The 20869-nt window shown below is 36.5% G+C and overlaps 1 protein-coding gene across 1 annotated transcript; it reads left to right on the top strand.

Moving 5' to 3' along the window:
- The first annotated feature begins 12939 nt into the window (after positions 1–12939).
- LOC131652471 (transcription factor MYB26-like) lies at positions 12940–14926 on the top strand. The gene is made up of 3 exons (XM_058922326.1): positions 12940–13185; positions 13285–13414; positions 13961–14926. Exons 1-3 carry the CDS (start codon positions 13053–13055, stop codon positions 14694–14696), a joined length of 999 nt encoding a protein of 332 aa, XP_058778309.1. The 5' UTR covers positions 12940–13052; the 3' UTR covers positions 14697–14926.
- The last annotated feature ends 5943 nt before the right edge of the window (positions 14927–20869 follow it).

Raw genomic sequence — 20869 nt, 5'->3', positions numbered from 1 at the left:
TGAAGCACAAGTCTGGCAAAGGATTACTCTTTCCCATAAATTCTGAGTTGCAAATATTGGGTTATTCTGACTCTGACTAGGCAGGATGTATTGGTTCTGGAAGATCCATTTCAAGATACTTCTTATTTATTGGTTATTCCCTAATTTCATGGTGTACCAAGAAGCAATAAACCATTTCCAAGTCTTCTTTTGAGGCAAATTATGTAGATATATATATATATATATATATATATATATATATATATATATATACATACTGCCATGTGTGAATTACAATGGTTGCTCCACTTGATCCGAGCTTTACACATCACATCTACAGGGCAACCAGTCCTATATTGTGATAGATAGAGTGCTCTCCATATTGCCTCAAACCCTATTTTTCATGAGAGGACCAAATACCTTAACATAAATGTCATCTAGTAAGGGAAACGGTATAACATGATACTCTTAAACTTCTATTCATTCATTCTCAAGAACATCTAGTTAACTTCCTTACTAAGGTATGGGTTCCTCCAAATTTCAACATGTTTATATCCATTCTTGGCATGATAGATATCTATAATTCTTGGCTTGAGGGAGATTATTAAGATGTGAAGGCCACTTGATTTAATGGTTGAGATAAGTTCAACCTAAACATATACTTGCAAAAGCTAATTGTATTGTATATGCATTTTATGTACAAGTATAAAAGTTGAACCTACATACGTTGTAATTCATTCATTAATAATCAATTCATGATAGAAAGTTGGTTATCCTCTCTAATTGTTTTGTGTTGTTTTATGTTAGTTTTCTTTTATGAAGTTTCATTCAATACTTGTGTTTAAGTCTTCTTCATTTATTTATTGTAATTTTTATAGCGAAAACACTTCAAAATTTGTTTAGTTAGGATAATTTTATCGTGAAACGGTTTTTTTCACAATTTTCAAAGTCTTCGTTAAAAACCTACAAGAACGTAAAACAATTAAAAGAAAAATACTCAAAAAAATAATATAAAAGATGTTTAAAAAACATGTAATGATTGAGTGTTATCATGTGACACATATAAAAAGTGTTATTCGACCTTTTTTTGGGAATGAGTGTCATTTAGGAGTTTTTTATAGAGTGAAACTTAGAGAGACGCTATGGTTAGTGCGTGAGGTACTTTCAGTGAGGAGTGAATTAAGAGAATAAAGGAAATAAGGATTATATTATTCACTTGAATTGCACAAATAATGATACAGACTATGACTATTTACATACAACCCTGGTTGGGCATGGGCTTATACAATTTGAATTATATTTGATATTATAAGATTTGATTATATTTTTTATTATATCTAATATCCCAATAATATCTCAACATACCCCCTTATAATCCAATTTGTCGAACATACTCTAAAAATAGTCATTTCAACTATTCCTAATTTCTTTCTCAAATTTAGGAATATGTCGATCTTCAATCCTTTGGTGAAAATATCGGCAAAATGTTCTTCACTCGAGAAATGCCTAACTTCAAGTTCACCTCGATTTACATTTTCCTTAAGAAGTGAAATCTCGCTTCGATATGCTTACTCCTTCCATGTAGAACTGGATTCTTCGCCAGATTTATGGTTGACTTGTTGTCGATTTGCAACACAAGAGGTTTCTTCAGTTCGACCTCCATTTCTTCAAGTACCAATTTGATCTAAATTGCTTGACATGCAACATGGGATCCTGCGATATATTCAGCTTCACACGATGATAATGCCACAACATGTTGTTTCTTCGAACACCATGAAATTGGGGTACCAAATACTTGAAAGAAATATCCAGTTGTGCTCCTTCTATCTTCCTTAGCTCCACACCAATCAGCATCTGAAAAAAAGTAATTGTTGCTTCTTTTCCTTTAGAGTCTCTTCGAAATAGAATTCCATACTTTATCGATCCTTTTAAGTATCTTAGAGTTCTTCTTGCAGCCTTCATGTGTGACACTTTTGGTTCACTCATGTATCTACTCACTAATCCAACTGCAAAACATATATCAGGTCGACTATTGCACATATACCTCAGAGATCCCATAATTTTCTTGAACAAAGTTACATCGACTTTGTCTTCCTCTCCATTCTTCTCCAACTTCACATTTGGTTCGACAGGTGAGGATGCAGGATTCGAATCATCCATTTTGAATCTCTTGAGAATCTCTTTGACATACTTCCTTTGATGTAGCATCATACCTTGCTTCGACATTTGAAATTCCATGCCTAGGAAATAAGACAATTTTCCTAGATCCGACATTTCAAATTCCTTCATCATCAGCTCTTTGAACTTCGACAAGTTCTCCAAGCTATTTCCAGTTACCAGCAAGTCATCAACATATAACCAGATGATTGTTATGTTTTGTGCTACAACCTGAACATAGACTCCATACTCAGATTTGAATTTTACAAACTCCAATTCGACTAAGTATGAGTCGATATTCTTGTTTCATGCCCTAGCTTCCTGCTTGAGACCATAAAGCGCTTTGTGCAACTTATATACTTTACTCGCTTCCTTTTGAATCACAAACCCTAGAGGTTTTGTGACATAGACCTCTTCGTCTAAAGGACCATTCAGAAATGCTTATTTCACATCTAAATGAAATGTCGACCAGCCTCGACTGCATGCCAATACTACCTCAAGTCGAACAGTCTCCAATCTTGCTACTGGAGCAAACACTTCAGAGTAGTCGAGTCCCACTCTTTAAAGAAATCCTTGAGCTACTAATCTTTCTTTATGTCTTGCTATCGATCCATCAGCATTGTGTTTCGCCTTGAACACCCACTTTACTTAGATAACTTTTGTATATGCTGGCAATTCGACTAACTCCCATGTGTTGTTCTGTTCGATTGCTTGTAACTCTTCGACCATAGATAACTTCTACTGTTGAATATTTAAAGCCTCACTATAGTTGATTGGTTCAGCACCTGCAAGTAAAGAAAAATGAACTAATTCTCCATCTGATGTGACTTCATCATCACAAGCCACTTCATAGTCTTGAAGTCTCGCTGGAATAATTCTAGTTTGTTGAGGTCTTTGACTTGTTTCAGCCACATCCTCTTCGAATTCGACTGGATAGGTTCACTCTTATCATCAAACTTCTTTCTTCTTGTATCAGAAACATGCTTGTAACTCAAAGAGCCAGACACCTTCACATGACCCAATGTTGGTCGTTTGCCACTCCACACTTCTTCAGGAACCTTATTTTTCAACTTCTTGGTAGGGTACCTGTTCAAGATATAAATTGCAGTCGAAAAAGTTTCACCCCATAAGGACTTTGGCCAATTCTTCTACTTTAGCTTGCATCTCGCCATATCCAGTATGGTTCTATTTCTTCTTTATGCAATTCCATTATGTTAAGGAGTATAAGGAGCAGTTACCTCATGATCGATACCATGTTCTGCACAAAAATCTTCAAACATCTTGGATGTGTATTCGCCACCTCCACCTGTTCGCAGAACTTTGATCTTCTTCTCACTTTGGTTTTCGACAAGTATCTTGAATCTCTTAAAGATATCAAATAATTCGTCCTTTATCTTGATCACATAGATCCACAACTTTTGACTATACTCATCGAGAAACAAAACAAAATATTTGTTTCCACCAATGGTATATTCTTCAAATGTACCACATACATTTGAGTGTACCACTTCGAGTATACCGGAGGATCTCATTGGCATAGTCGAAGCGAAAGAATTTTTGGATTGCTTTCCAACTAAACAACCTTCACAGAATTTGTCAGGCATCTCAAGACTTGGAATACCAGAAACCATATCTTCAGTAACCAGTTGATTGAGTGATCAAAAATTCAAATGTCCAAACCTCAAATGTCACAACCAACTATCCTTATGGTCGACAATAGTTTTTAGACATTGTACTTCATTCGAAATAATCATGGTCTTAAATGTCCTATTCTTTGACTGAGGAGATTTCAATACCAAATTGTTCTGGGTGTGGAACAATTTCAAAGCTCCATCTTTCATGACAGCTAAGAAACCTTTCTCGACTAGTTGTCCAACACTTAACAGGTTGTACTTTATTCCAGGTACATAGAGCACATCTTTAATCATAGCTCTCCATCCATTACTCATTTGAAAAACTATGCTGCTAGTGCCTTCTTATTGCAACGAACTATTATATGCAATTTTTACCTTGCTCTTCTTCGACTCGTCAAAACCTGCCAACCACACCTTTTAACCAGTCATGTGATTCTTGTAGCCTGAGTTGAGAATCTAGATCTTGGATTCGATGTGGTTATCTGCCACTGCATCCATAACCACCATACCTTCAGAATCATCTGAACCTTGGCGTGCAAGGTTCGCTCCTTCGTCCTTACCTTTTGTCAATCCATTGTCTTTCCTGTACCAACAATGTTTAGACAAGTGACCCCACTTCTCACAGTTATAGCACTGCACACCTTTCTTATCATCTTTGTCCTTTCGATAGTTTCCTCCTCATTTTTTCGAGGATTCAGAAGTTCTATCTTCGACATGCTGCTTGTGAGAGTTCGACCAAGGCTTTTTGCCCTGAGTCTTGTCGAATTTGCCTTTGAATTAGTTTGAAACACCATTCTTTTTCCATGAGTGAGCCTGCAAATCTTGTATCAAATCTTGAACTCCTTTCCTTTCGAGAATCCTAATCTCATGTGCCTCCAACGAACCAACCAAATCTTCCAATTTTAAGGTTTCAAGTTGATTGGATTCTTGAATAGCTACGATAACATGATCAAAGTGAGAGGTAAACATGCGCATTACCTTCTTAACTATCATCTTATCAGTTAGGGTTTCACCATTACCCTTCATGCGATGGACGAGTTTCTACACCTTCGACACATACTTTGCAACCTTTTCGTCTTCTCCCATCGACAACAATTCATATTGTCGATGCAAGGTCTACAACTTGACAACCTTGACTTTCTCACCTCTTTCAGAATACTTGACAAGAATATCTCATGCCTCTTTTGTTGATTAGTACCATTCATCTTTACAACGATTGATTTATGTTCCCTGAAAACAGGACCACTAGCGTGAAGTTCTTGAAAACACGATCAAGAATAGTAACCGGAAGCTCTGGATACCAATTAATATGAGATTCTTAGAATTCGTTATTCTAAGTGCTGAAAGGTCTTTGGAGTATTTAAGGGGGTTGAAAAATACTTCTAAACACATAGTGTTTAGAATTTATATGATTCATATAAAGATTGAGAAATATTTGGACAAGAGAAATTCTTTTAAACTTGAAAGACTATTTTCTTATAATTTATTTTATAATATATTATAATAACTTTTAAAGTATATTGGATCAGATAACATCTCTCTTCGTCAAAATAAATCGGTTTAATTAAATTAAGCAAATAAATAAACTATGTATGTATTGTACTTATCATTTATTTTTCCTCTTATTATGCTTGACAAATTAATTTTATTTAAGGTTGCTTAGTTAGTTTTTTTTTGTGTAAGCAAGAATTTCATATAAGGGAGAACTAAGGGTTCTCCAACCTTGATACACAAGAGCGGAACTAGTTCGACAAAAAACGATATTACAAACTAATTCCTATTACGACATAAAAGACAAAGGGTCTTTGCAAAAATCGTAAAAGTTGCAATTGGAATAAGCAATGTTGCCAAAAGAAGACCACCTTCACACCAAAATCTTGATGTTCCAAACAATATTGTTAATGTTCCAAATGTCATTCCTAAAACAAAAGTCGTTTCTTGTCAACCAAATAATCCAACAAGTAGCAAGCCAAAACACCCCCAATTTACCAACTTTAATTCCTTTGCTCCGACCGTTAAAATACCATTCCATAAAAGGTGGCATACACTCCTCCTCTTTTCGGTTCGGATAATCCACCCACACACCAATTTCCCTCCAAACAACCTTAATCACATCGCATTTCAAGAAAGTATGGTCTTTTTCTTCCAAATGCATGTTACAAAAAATACAATTAATACTAGAATTAGTAGAAGGAAAAGAAATACCTCTATACACTAAAAGATCTTTAGTGGGGAGCCTATTCACAAAAAGCCTCCAAGCAAAAGCTTTGATCTTAAAAGGAATCTCCATTTTCCAAACTATTTCCAAAGCCTCCTCATTCCTTTTAATAGGGCCGAAAGGTGTTCGAAGCGAAGCATACCATTTATAACACGAAGCTACCGTAAAAACTTTTTCCGGACCAAGTAACCAACTCACGGAATCTTTATCTTCCTTCAATCCCCCAAAATTCTCTAAAAGGGACCTTAACACCATTAACTTTGAATCCAAACCCGTTTGCTCGGCCTCCACCTCCGAAATTCCTAAATCTCCTCAAATCCATTCCTCTTCTCTCCATCCTCCCATAGCCGCTACGGACATTTTTTTAAGAGAAGAAATCTCAAAAAGTTCCGGAAAATCCTCCCTCAAAATATTATTATTTAACCACGCCACTTCCCAAAAGGGTGTAGTAAACCCATTACCCACCACAAAACAACAATTCGAAGAGAAAGGTTCGTTATTGATCGGAGGAGAAAAACCAACCTTTAATAAGTCACGCCACCAAAATGAAGAAGAAGAAAGCTTAAAAGAATCACCACCGGTAAAAGCAAGCATACACACATCTCCATAACGCGCCTTCAAGACCTCGTGCCACAAAGATCTTCCTCCTTGAGCTATCCTCCATTTCCACTTGTTCAAAAGAGCAAAATTGAAATCTTTTATGTCTTTGATGTCTAATCCTCCTTTGGAGTAAGGTAAAGTCACATCACTCCAACTAACCCAATGAATGCTTCTTTTTTCCTCCACACCCCCCATAAGAAATTTGCTTGTAACTTTGTGAATTCTTTAACCACTTTTGCCGGCATCTTATAAAAAGACATGGTAAAAATAGTTAGAGAACTCAAAATAGATTTCAAGAGGGTAATCCTTCCACCAAGATTAAGAAAACGATGACTCCACCCTTTTAAACGCTTTCTCATCTTTTCCATAAGAGGTAGCCAATTAGCCTCCTTCCTTGGATTAAAACCAATTGGTATCCCAAGAAAAATAAAGTTTCTATCTTCAATCTTGCAAGAAAGATACAAAGAAGCGGCCTCCAAGAATTGAGTCGAAATATTAATCCCTATCAACTTGCTTTTGTGGAAATTAATGCCTAGCCCCGAAACAAGCTCAAAAGCTCTCAACACAATTTTTAAAGCCTTTATATGTTTCCAAGACCCTTGACCTAGCAATAAAGTATCATCCGCAAATTGTAGAATGTCCACGGCACACCTTCTTTTTAATAATAAACCCTCATATTCTCCAATTTCTATAGATTTCCTAACCAATCTAGAAAGGGCCTCCGCCACAAGAACAAAAAGAAAAGGAGATAATGGGTCGCCTTGTCTTAAACCTCTTTTAACCTCAAACTCGACAGTAGGACTCCCGTTAACCACTACCGACATATCGCTTTTAAAAACCAACAATTCCATCCATTTTCTCCATTTATCTCAAAATCCCATCTTTACCAACATACCACGCAAAAACTCCCAAGAGACTTTGTCGTAAGCCTTTTCAAAATCAACCTTAAAAAGAAAACAAGACATACCTTCCTTTCTAGCAAAATCCACCACTTCATTAGCCACCAAAACACCATCTAGCAATTGCCTACCCGGAACGAAAGCACTTTGACAATGCGAAACTATATAGTTCAACACTTGTTTCAATATTCCCGCCAAAATCTTAGCCATAATTTTATACATACAACCTACCATACAAATCGTTCTATAATTATCCAAGGATATATGATTAGAAGATTTCGGGACCAAAGCCAAAAAAGAAGAGGTCACCGCCTTAGATACTTCCCCTCCCACAAAAAAATGATCAAAATACCTCAAAAAGTCTTCTTTTAAAAAAGGCCAACATCTTCTAATGAACATGAAAGAAAACCCATCCGGCCCCGGACTTTTAGCTCCACCACAACCCTTTAACGCCTCATTTATTTCTTCCTCTTGAAAAGGTCTTTCAAGCCAAATCCTATCCACCTCGCTAATTTTGTCGAAACAAATACCATCTAACGTTGGAACCACTCTATCCTCCTCTTAAAACTTCTTAGAAAAATGGTGAGCAACAAAGTCTTTAATATCCTTAACCGATTCAACCAAACCTTCCGGAGTACTAAAAGGCCCGATGTGATTAAATCTTCTCTTCTCCTTCATCACTTTGTGAAAGAAACCACTATTAGGATCACCTTCCTTCAACCACTTTAAGTTAGCTTTTTGCACTAACATGTTTTCTTTAATTCTCAACTTCATCCAAGACCGACTTGTAGCTTCCTTCCTATTGAATAAAATATCCGGGTTTATATCCTCCTCTTCCACTTCTAATAAAGCATCCCCGACATTAATAACTCGAACTTCGTCTTGAATATCTAAATCCAACCTACCGAAAACCTCTTTATTCCACCTTTTAAGGCTACCTTTAAGTAAAAAAAGCTTTTGTTTCAATACAAAATCCCCTCTTCCAACAACTCTAAAGCTCCTCCATTCCTTTTCCACAAACACGTAGAAAGAGTCGCAAGAAAACCATTCGTTGTTGAATTTAAACGGTTTAGGACCCCAATTGTTCTTGTCCACTTCCAACCAAATTGGACAATGATCTGAAATATATATATTAAAAAGTTGAATTATTTCCAGCGACAATAATAATTGTTGCGATAAGTCACTTTTCTCAGCGATAATATGATTGTTGAGAAAAAGAGTAACTTATTATTACGACTCAAATTTGTTGTTGCTATATGCATGATATTGTCAGCAAATTGAAAGTCGTTGCAAAAAAGTCGCTGCCAAATATCTAATTTCTTGTAGTGCGAGAAACCTATCGATTCTACTCATCGATCTACCATCACCGTTATACCAAGTAAACTTTTTGCCTTTACAAGGTACATCTATCAATCTAGACTCTTCTATGAAATCCGCAAAACCATTGATATCTTGACTATTGGAAGCAACCCCTCTTCCCTTCCTCTCTTTCCTCTCCTTAATGGCATTGAAATCTCCTCCAATAATCCATTCTCCATCGTTCTAAACTTCTTTCAAATCCAAAATCTTCCGCCATAGCATTCTTTTTTTCGTAGCATCACATGACGAATACACATTAAGCAAGTAAAAAAGTTGTTATCCTTGCAAAATTTAATGCCAAGATATCCCTCCCCTTTGAAACTAAAAATAACCTCGAGAGCTTGCTCCTTCCATAACGTCAAAATTCCCCCCGACCTTCCCAAGGAATTAGAAAAAGAAAACCCTAAATTGTCACTACACCAAAAACTTTTCGCCATAAAGCCTTGTAACTCACTAATCTTTGTCTCTTGAATCGGAAAAACATCCGCCTTGCTCTTTAAGATCAAAGAATTAATTCTCCTCTTTTTCAGAGCATTGCCACCCCCTCTAATATTCAAGGTTCCGATTATCATGGAGCAATAGATTTATGTCCCATCAAAACACCCTTTCTTAACGCCGCTTTATTATCCAATGTCTCAATTCTTTTTACCATCTTGGAATCCCCCCCTTATATTTCACCCCCAAAAATTCCATCGCCTTCCACGCCTTAGAACTCTCTTTTCCCATTAATTCATTCCATTGTCTACGGTTATTTCTCTCCATGTCACTACACCCACTAAAGTTGCCATGAAAACAGCCCCTGTCCAAACGATTAAAATCCTGTTCAGTACACAAATAAGGAAGACTTACAGTTCCACCTCCTAAAGCGTGTCCTTCACTGCCATTTAAAGAAGACACGGTCCGCTGCCCAGCCAGCTTCTTCACACCTGGAAGCAGCTATTTTCCTTTGCTTATGTTAACCTTCCTTAAAGATCTGTGATGGAGAGAACCCGTTAACTCCGCCAAATTCTTGTAAGCCAATTTCTTGAACCTACGCTTCTTTCTTTCATTAATCTCCGTAACGGCCTTATCAAACGATCCAAGCTTGGTATCACTAACCAAAACAGCGTCGCGTACCGATAGTACCCGTCTCACAGCAATTTGTTCTTCTTCTATCAGATTCGCAACCATGGAGCAAACTGGGCTAGCAGCGCTGTCCGGTACCCAAGTGCTGGACATAACAGTCCCAGTCAAATCAATATTATCCCCGACTACATCTACAGGGCCCTCCTCCTCCACCGGTGAACGACGTGAAACCTGTCCCACCCGAGCAACAGATTGCTCTGGAACCAAAAGAACATCTACAGGGCCCTCCTCCTCCACCGATGAGCGACGCAAAACCTGTCCCACCCGAGCAACAGATTGCTCCCAAAAGATCCAAGAAGGCAGCCTCCTCTGATTTCGACGCAGTCGCTACACTCGCACCACTAGCCACCGAAGCTACATTCCCCCCCCCCCCCCCCCCGGAAACCTCGTCCTTCCAGTTGCTAGAAAATTCTTGTATCTCGTCTTCTACTTCAACCAGATATTCTGCCAAAGCTTCCTCCGAAGAAGAAGATGAAACAGATACTAAATTCGATGGATTTACGTTAACAGGACTAGAGAAAACACTACCCGTCTCCTCTCTTAAGGCCAACGAGAACACCTTATTATCAACCTTGATAGTCAAACACTCTTGCAGCATAAAACCCAAAGGCACCGACATACGAATCCTCGCTACATCACAACAATCACCTGAAGCTGTTTTGTCATCCATAGCCAAGAAAGTTCCTAACGAATTCGCCAAACCAATGAAGAAGTCAGCCTTCCAAGCTTGAATAGGCACCCCATAAATCCTAACCCACACCGTCCTAACAACTTCAACCGCCTCCTCCATCCAAGCGAAAACTTTTTCGAAACAATTCCTCCACCAAGACTCCCCCTCCTTAATAAAATTGTCAATGGTCCCCAAGACATATTCTTCTAATAAGCACATCGAGCCACCTAGAGGAGTAATTTTAACATTGTAATAGCCCTCCATATCGAACTTAGTCTGCATATTGAATGTTGACCCTGGAATTGTCACCTTTCCCACATACTCCTTGTGAAGCCTGCCCAGAACGTCTTCCGAAGAGGCGTAACAAAACTGAGCCCTCTCAACCAACGGTAGTCCACCAATCGCAGAGTTATTGATCACCGCTTCCGCAAACGTTCTAGTCCCAACCCCGTTCCGGTTTCTGCCCGCATAACCAGAGTTGAAAACTGGGGGACGGGACTCACCATAATGCTCAACTTTCTTCAACACATTGCCCATAAAACCCCTTCTTCCGCCCCCACCATTTACTGCTAACGGTGTCCTTCTATCAAACCTTGGTACGTTTGCGTGAATCTTCCTTCCGCCTATTTGAACATTGTCTAACCTGATAGCCAACGCACGCGGTTCCTCTACATCCACGAACCTCGCGAACCCGAACCGTTTCCCCACCTTGTTCCTCCTAGGAGCTATCGAGACCTCTATCACTTTGCCTATGCAACCGAACAGACCGAACAAGTCATTTTCCTTTGTTGAATCCGGAAACTCAGATATGTAAAACGAAACTACTTTCCCCAATCCAGTCCTATCCAGAGCTTTAAAAGGAAAAGAGTCCCACGACGCAGACCAATTCCTAAACGTCTTCTTCCTAGCATCCGTCCACATAACCCCCTCTCACAAAAAACCCCAGACAAATCCACACAAAAGCTCAGATCCACACAAAAGTTGGGAAACAAAATCCAAACAGAAAACAGGAAAACAAAAAGCAGCTCTCCAACACTCCACACCAGCACAGAAAAACCCCAACAAAAAGAGCTGAACAACAGCCAAAAAACAGAGAACAAGAGCCAATACCGAAAACTATGGCACAAGTATCAAAAGCCCCAAAACAACTCCTCTACCAAGGTCCCTGATCCTTAAACCAGAAATTTAAACCGAAGATAGAGAAGAAGAAATGAGGAAACCCTAAATATCTTAGCCCAGACGACCGATGGAGAAGCCTTAAATCGGGGCTGCCACCGCGAGAATCATCGACGTAAGAAGCATCAGCTAAGTTTGTTGAAAAAGGGAATGAAAACTGTTTATCTTAGACATTGTTGCTTAGTTAGTTGTCACGGTTTTTTTTCTCAAACATTGTGTTTAAACCTTTTCAATTTCACAACAATATAAAATAAAGATAAAATTTGAAATGAAATTAGTGGCAAATTTAACATTGCAAGTCACATGACAAATTAGTAATTTTGTTTTCCAATGATACTTATATATCTTATATTTTCCAAGGCATATTCAAAGTGTATGCGTCCAATTAACTCTACACCAAACATTTTCTAATTTTTAAGTTATAAAAAAATGAATTTGATTAGTGGGAAACATAGACATTGTTGAAAGTGTAATTAAAATTTTGGCTCGTGTCGGGAAAAAATAGGGTGGATTTTAGCCTAAAAATAATAAAATTTTATATTAACTCAAATAAAAATGAGCTGAGACAAAACAAATATATTAAAAGATGCAAATTTAAAACTTTATTTCACTTTACAAGAAAATAGAGACAAAACAGACATGTTCGACGCACATACCTGTTTTGCGAGATAGATAAAAGGCGGTAATTTACTAAATTTGTAGATAAATTAAAAATTAATCTTTCCTATCCCTTTCACACATAGCTAGTAAATATATCCACTCATGATGTATAATGACGTTGTTGAATATATAGTTTGCAGACAGGAAACAACCAACAACAATACTCCATCTTTTTTATTCTTTCTTTTTTTCATCTCCTCTCGTTATGTATATTATGTCACTTTGTAGGGTCTTGTTGTGGTAATAAAACTGAAGAAGCTCAATTTTTGTTACGTAATATACTACTACTACACATGTACGTAGAAAATGGTAACACTATATAGCTAGAATAAAGTTGATAGAACGTCACTTTAGGGTTAGATGAAGATATAGGTCCCACATGCAGGTTGTAAATGTCGACTTCAGTTCCCTCAGTAGTTTTAAAAGAGAGAGAAAGAGAGAGGTAAGGTAACTATTGTATTGCAATTGCAATTTGCACTTGCACACACTCATGATATTGAGGTAATAAATATATATATTATAAGGGTGCTGAATGATCCAAGGTACAATTTAGTAAAGAAAAAAGAAGAAGAAAAATGGGTCATCATTCATGCTGCAATCAACAGAAGGTTAAGAGAGGGCTTTGGTCTCCTGAGGAAGATGAGAAACTCATTAGATACATTACTACTCATGGATATGGATGCTGGAGTGAAGTTCCAGAAAAAGCTGGTCTCTGCACTGCACCCTCTTATTATCCTTATATTAATTCTTGCTTTGTGTTTTGGGAATGAAATTTTTTTTGATCATCTTTTGTTTATGATTTTGCAGGGCTTCAAAGATGTGGTAAGAGTTGTCGATTGCGATGGATAAATTATTTGAGGCCTGATATTAGAAGAGGAAGATTTACACCTGAGGAAGAGAAGTTAATTATAAGTCTTCATGGAGTTGTTGGCAACAGGTTTGAATCACATTACTATTCACACTACCTTTACCAATTAAGCATTTTTTTGAATCATGATCAGCTTCTTGCTTTTTATATCTGTCCAATGTTCTGTACTTTTCCTAGTTGAAGCTGCCAAAATACTGTTGGGCTGAGTTGAGTTTTATATATTATTATCAACACCGTACTTGAAATTCGGAAGAATTTGATTAAGAAGTATCAATATTAGGTTACACCTGATCTCCGAGGGTTGATCAGGAATTGACCTGTTGGCGAAGGCTTGAGACCCGTACTTTAGATTTGTTAATATATACTAACTCAATATTGAATAAAAACAAAACATGAGAATAGGAGCAATCAACCTCAAAGCTATTGTTTTGAGGAAGTTAAGGTGGCAATTTTGTCAGTTGAAATTTACTATTCAATTTTTAGTGTTTGCATATATCTCAGCCTACCAAATTCTAACCATGTTTTTCTCTAGTATGCTTGCAAATTAAGATTTCATTTTTATGCTTGCAGAAAACTTAATTCATACTTAAGTGATTATTACTTACATTAATGCAGATGGGCTCACATTGCAAGCCACTTACCTGGTAGAACAGACAATGAAATAAAAAACTATTGGAATTCATGGATCAAGAAGAAAATTAGAAAATCTTCTTCATCTTCTTCTGCTCCTAATTTATCATTTAATACACCACAAACCATTGATCATCATCCTCAGTACAATTACAGTTCCAATCAACTGGAGAATTACTTTACCAACCAAGAAAATGTAACAACAAAAGAAACCTTGTTTTCTTCAACATGTCCTTTATTTATGTTTGACACAACAACAGCAACAACAACAACAGATCATACAAATGTAATAAGACCAGAAGTGTTCTTCCATGATAACATGAGTTTGAGCTCAGAAACATGGAACTTGAATCATCATCATAACCATCATCAAGTTCAGGCACTTCCTCCTCCTCCTCATCCAGCAGCAACAGCTTTTACAACCATTCATGATACTACTAGTAGTAATTATAATCTGCCACCATTGATAGATAATAATGTGGAAAACATGGTTCCAATTGATCAAGTGCAGTCTTGCAACATGGATGAGGAAGGAGAGATATTAACATTGGAGTCATTACAGTTGCAGAGACATGAGCTGAATGAATGGGTGGAAAATCAACAGCAACAACAATGTTCTAGCTTTCTTTTCTGGGAGAGTGTTGAAGAACCAAACTCATCAAATATTATGGGAACAAGTGCAACAAATTCACTTTCTCCTTTTCCTTCTTCATTATTATGAGATGATAATTTATTAATTAAGAAGACTAATTATCTTCTGATTAATTATATCTCAACCCTAACTAGGAAGAGTTTGCTTGCTCCTTCTCCTATTGATTTTCTACATTTTTTTGATTGCTGATTGGAAAGATTTGAGTGTAATGTATGTTATGTATATGTATAACAAGGCTTGAAGTGTTTATTTGAGTGTTTTGACATGGAAGAGGAAAAATAAAGTTATTTGATATTGAAGATGTTGAAGATACTTGAAAAGCTATGTACTCGATTTGGTATTTGACTGTACAAAGTGGTGGGTTTTTTTCTTGAATGATAATAATGGGTTTGCCTTTTCAACTTTCAACATTTGTGTCTCTTTTGTACAACAACCACAGGCCTGCAGTCGTACACAAAAAGCATTTTGACTCATCAGTCACCACATGCACACGTTTAAAACAAACAATCACAACTTGTAATTATGTTTTACATTAATAATTTTGTATTGTGATGTGATCTTTTTTAAATGAATATTATGTTTCTGCAGTCATATACCATAGAAGTTTCACATGAATAAAATTCTTCTAGACATAGTGAAACTTCTCTTGATTCTCATATACATGGCTTCAAAAAGGAGGTGAGCAGAGTGGATTCTTTGCATGAACTTAAGTCTTTATTTGGTGAAGAGATGGATTTTAGATTCAAAGCTATTGTAGATATGTTTGTCTATGCTTAGAGTTAAAGATTCTCAATTGTTTCAAAGTTCTAGATTTTAAAGATTCTCAATTGTTTCAAATATCTAGATTTAAAGGTTGGAGAGGTTTGGATTGAAAGAGTGTCTAAAATTAGACAAAAGGTAGTGAATCATTTTACCGAAATTTTTAAAGAACCAAAAGTTGATAAACCTCATATGGATGATACAGTTTTCCGCTTTGTCGACTCCCTTTAATCTCTAATAGTTAGATTGTGTTGTGTCTTAGTATGATGGTAACAAAAGCCCAGGTCCGGATGATTTTAATTCTTCCTTCTTGAAAGGATTCTAAAACCTATTTAGAATTGACATTGATCAATTTCATCGTTTCGCATCGCTACCCCGTAGTTTTGCATCATATTTTTTGATTTTGATCCCTAGGATTGATTCCCCTTCTCATTTGGGAGATTTTAAGCCTATTTTTTTGTGGGGTCATTGTACAAGTTGGTGGCTTTGTTAGAACATAGTTTGGTTCTACATCTAATTCATAGTTTTGATGATAACAAATACATAATAATTCTGAAAAACAATTATGTATTATAACCGTTTGACTAAGTGTGCAAAAAAGTGTTAGAAGTTCTGAACTAAACAGAGAAGATAACAACGCCAATAGTCAGATGTAAAGTTCGGATAAGAACATGCAAATGAGAAGCTCGTAAGCAAAACTGAAAGTTAACACGCTATAAAGAAGTTCTAATGATGGGCACTGAAACATCTAAAGCACCAATGAACAGCTGTCAGAAACACTCTGATAAGAAAGTTTCGAAAGAACAATGAATCAAAGAACGTGATCATCAATTAAAGTTATGAAGCTACTCAACGTACAAATGATCTGAAAAATCCAACATCAAATTAAAGATAATTATTACAAGATCAAGAAAGGAACGTTTGAAAACATTATGACTCAGATTGCATATCAATATTTTTAGAAAGGAAATTACTCTCAAATCATCAACCTTCCAAAACAAGCCAATATGTCTCCAATGAATCTCTGAATTAAACACCTATAAAAAGGGGACTATGAAGACGAATCAAGATACGATCTCACGCATACAAACAAGAGTGCTCCAAATTTTTCAAAGATCAAAATTCTTTTAATATGTTTTGTGCTAAAATTTGGGTAAACATCACAATTATGATATAGATTTTAGAAGCATTTGTAAACACAATTTGTATACTCGTTATAATGTTGTAATTCCTTGAGAAACCAAGTCGTGGTTTGATCTCAAGAAGATGTAGACAGTTAGTCTTCGTGTTTGTTTAATTAATTTTGATTAGTGGATTAAGATCTCGATTGAGAGAGGCGAAATCACCTTTGTTTATAAGCGAACCAGGATAACCAACTTGTTTTAAAGTTTTATTTTTTAAAACCCCAATTCAAACCCCAATTTTCTTTTGTTTGTCTACCCTTCAAGCTAAAGTGTTGGCCATTAAACTTGAGTCGGTGATGGATAAACTTATATCCCCTAATGAATCAACTTTTCTTAAGGGGAAATGTTGGTTTGTGGAACGGTGGTTGTCAATGACGTGGTGGAATTGGCCAAGAAATCTCAAAGAGTTTGCATAATTCTTAAGGTGGATTTTGAGAAAGCGTATGATTTAGTAAGTTGGAACTACCTAGATTATATGATTATCATATTCAACTTTAGTGAGAAGCAGAGGTCTCGAAAGAGAGATTGTGTTTTTACTTGTATTCTTATAAGGATGATGGATTGGTGTCCTACTCAAGATATCAGCATCCAATGAGTTTAAAACAAAGGGATCCTCTAACTCCATTTTTTCCTTCTTGTGGCTGGGGGATTAATGCTCTAGTCGTCAAGGCTGAGGAGATTGGTCCTTACTTTGGGTTCAGGGTGGACACATTCGGGTTGGTGGTGTCTCATATTTAGGTGATTGACCCATACTCTGGATAATTTGTGGAGCATTAAGACTATTGATAAAGGTTTCGACCTGGTTTCGGGGCTTCAAGTGAATTTCTTCAATATTAGTATTATAGAGATCAATAAGGATTTTCTCTTTCTGTTTTTCGCAGGAGATTTCCTCCACTGTGATATTGATTCTCTGTCTTTCAAGTATCTTGATTTTCTAATGGGGGTGGGTCCTCGCATTGAAACTACTTAGGATCCTTTAGTTAATTTGCTGAACAAGAGACTCAATTCTCTAAAGTATAGATTTGTCAGTTTGGGTGGTAGAGAGGTTTTTCTTAATTTAATGCATAAGGATATCCTCATCTTCTCCTTGTCTTTTTTGAAGATGCGTGTAACACTTTGGAAGAAGCTTCTCAATTTTCAAAGAAATGTCCTTAGGGGGCGGTGAAAGGTGCTTCAAGGATATCATGGATTACGTGGGAAGATGTTTGTAAACCGAAGAATAAAAGAGGGGGTTAGGAGTGAGGGATTTTCCTCTGGTTAATGTTGCTCTTTTGGAAAAATGGAGATGAAGGCTGCTTACAAACGATCCAAGTATTTATAGGGATCTTAGGTGGTAGTGACCACTTTTTCTATGAGAGCTACCTGATGTTAAGAAGCTTTTATCTTTGCTTTAAGATGTCACTATTTCCATGGATATAAATATGTGGATTTGGAAGCATGCTAGAGAAAACACTTTCTCAATGGCCTCTACTTACCTTGCTCACATGATTAGTTTATTCTCTTCTTTGAATCCTCTTACGGTATAATGTTGAATCCTCCCCTTATATGGATAAGTTAGGATTCTTATTAGATCTTAGTTTTCTCTTGACAAATTTTGCAAGATAGTCTCCTGTCTAGAGAAAACCTATCTAAGAGAGGGTTGATTTTTTATCCCTGTATGATCTCTTATCCCTTGTGTGGGTATTTGGTTGAGACGATTTCTTATCTTTTTACTTGAGCTAGTCCAATTTGTATGGTATAGAATCTTTAAGTGGTTGAGGTGACAAGTATCATATCCTAAATTTTATCCTAACTTTTTCTTTTCATTGAATCATTTGAATTAAATCAATTGTCACATTTTTCTTTGTGAATCATACCATTTCAATATATCATGCTACCATATGTTTATATTATTGCATCACTAGTTCAACTTTTGTTTCGTTAAAAAAACTTAATTTAATGCATTCATCGTATGCCTTTGCAAAGGGAAGTCAATATAAAGTTATCGCGACGCAAAAAATACTTGAGCGTAAGGAACACTCGAAATACAACAAAGTCATCACCGAAGTTTATTTATTCCAAAAGGAAAGGGAAAATATCGATAAAACCCTTAAAAGAAAAGAAAATGGTCGTCGCAACCAAATTCAGGAGTCACTTATCCAAGGGGAAGGTATTAACACGCCTCACATTCTTTGTACTCAATAGGACCATTAAATTAGTTTTGCAAAAAAGTGTTAGCGTGATTTCATTTGCTTCCTTCTAATTAACATGCGTTAGCAAAAGAGAAATAAGGATTAAAAAATAAGTTTTTTATTATAGTTTCTGACGAGACGTTGAATCTTGTTCCTACGTATCCTCTGGTATGATGAGGAAATCAAGACTATGTAGTTCTTAGTATAACAGAACTGTGTGTTGGTTGATTTTAGTGAACGATGTTAAGACGCATTCTAGTTGTTAAATGTTGCTTGTATGCTCACGCGTGGAAGGCTTAAGCATTTGTTTGTATTGTTGTAGAATGGATAAAACACGCCCGTTTATGAAAGGGGATTTTGGTCGCGCTGAGGCATATTAAGAGAATAACTTGATTGGTAGTGATTGATTTTAAGTGGAAGACAAGTAACTGTTTGAACAAGGTGTGCCCCTTGCGCTCGATTACTCAAGGTTTCAAAAAGATGTGCTTCCAATATTCTAAAAGATTTTTCTGCAGATTTGTTGCAACTCTCCGCTTATGGATTGAGTAAAGTTTTTTGAAGTCCATGGATTGCTGAAGACTATTTAAAGATATCCCTAGAACTAATGTAATTAAGTCTTTCACAATTGTAAAATTAGGAGAAGGTTATAAGTCTTAGGTTTTGAGAGTATCTTGTGTTTCAAGTCATCCACGTGTCCTTTGATACTGTGTGGTAGACTATTTGTTGCTTGACTATTTGTCAAGTTGGTGTTCTCACTCTTTAAGCTTTTAAGCATTGAGTTGAGTATTGTTTTTGGTTGAAGCTTTTAAGCAACACTAAGTATTTTGTATTTGAAGTGTAATCTTCTTAATTGAGTTGTTCTTGATACAGTCATTGGGATTAGGACTGTTAGATATCAACGAGGTGATTTAGGAAGTGGGATGGTGATTTCCCATGTCTAGATGTCGATTTCTAGGTAGAAGTTGTACCGGGTAGTGATTAAGTGAGAAATTGTAAACTGGGTCTGTTTAGCTTTGAATTGATGCTACTGATAGTGTATTTCCTTCCTAGCTTGGTAGCCCCCAGATTAGATGTTGTTGCACTGAACTTGGTTAACACTTTTTTGTGTGTTTATCATTTTCCAATTTTAATTAAGTATCAATTTTAGTCTGATGTGTCTGGTCTGTTTCTAGATGTCGTAACATTTGTCTTTACATCATGTGAGACAACTGTGTTAGCATGTGTTGTGCCTGTACCGAAAATTTCAACTGGCATTAGAGCAGGCACCCTGTGTGTTTATTGGGTGAGCTTTAGAGAGATATTTTTCTGGTACTATTCGTCTTTGGGAAATCTAGAAGTGATAACATTCTGGAAATCAATGGCTAGTAGAATTTTGAAGTTGTCAGGTTTGAAGAATCCTGGGGTTAAGAAGACAAAAGGGAAGAGTCTGAAGTGGGTCTCTCTAACCTTAAAGTTTTTTTTCCAAACCCTTTATCACTTGTATTGTGGCCAATGATACTTTGGAATCTCTAAAGTCCACTCATAAAGGCACATCTAAGTGTGTTTGGAAGAAAATAGTTCATAAGTGAGGCTGATCAAGAAGAAGTACTCTGGTCTCTAATCAAAAGGTTTGACATGAAAGTGACAAGCCATTGAAGAAAAACAAGAGCATTATTATTTTTGTTTCCAACTCTGTAGGAGCTTGTGTTCTGATTTATAATAAAGGGCTTCTTTTAGTTATTATGTTTCTTGGAAGGAAATCCGACCAGTCCTGTTTTTTAGGAGAATGTACTGAATGTCTAGACAAATGTCTTGAACATCTGTTTTGACATCAATATTCCTATAATACTCAAGATGAAGTCGGAGCTGGAGGTAAAATTCAATTAATGTCAAAACATTCAATAAAGTGAGTTTGAAGACCTTAGATTCTTTGTGGAGCAGAATGCCCTGCCTATCTCAAAGAACAAATGTATGGTTTGTTTATTTCTTGGCCTAAATGAGGGATGTGTTCCTGAATTTATATCTACCAAGGATGCTACTGATCTGACTGGAGGATGGACTTCTAATAAGGATTCCTGTATTTAAGATTTCTCTCTTGACAAGATAACTCTTCATTCAAAGATCTATGCATATAAAATGAAAAGGTTGT

This window comes from Vicia villosa, linkage group LG2 (assembly GCF_029867415.1).
Source record: "Vicia villosa cultivar HV-30 ecotype Madison, WI linkage group LG2, Vvil1.0, whole genome shotgun sequence".
In the NCBI taxonomy this organism is placed as follows: Eukaryota; Viridiplantae; Streptophyta; class Magnoliopsida; order Fabales; family Fabaceae; genus Vicia; species Vicia villosa.
The sequence above is the reverse complement of the archived record's forward strand: the minus strand, read 5'-3'. Positions and strand labels throughout refer to the sequence as shown.

What these genes read in the sequence shown, in the direction of transcription:
- LOC131652471 (XM_058922326.1), top strand. Translation starts at nt 13,053, where the DNA reads ATGGGTCATCATTCATGCTGCAATCAACAGAAGGTTAAGAGAGGGCTT. An exon ending in TGAAGTTCCAGAAAAAGCTG is followed by an intron (nt 13,186 to 13,284) that starts GTCTCTGCACTG and finishes ATGATTTTGCAG; the next exon opens with GGCTTCAAAGATGTGGTAAG. An exon ending in CATGGAGTTGTTGGCAACAG is followed by an intron (nt 13,415 to 13,960) that starts GTTTGAATCACA and finishes ACATTAATGCAG; the next exon opens with ATGGGCTCACATTGCAAGCC.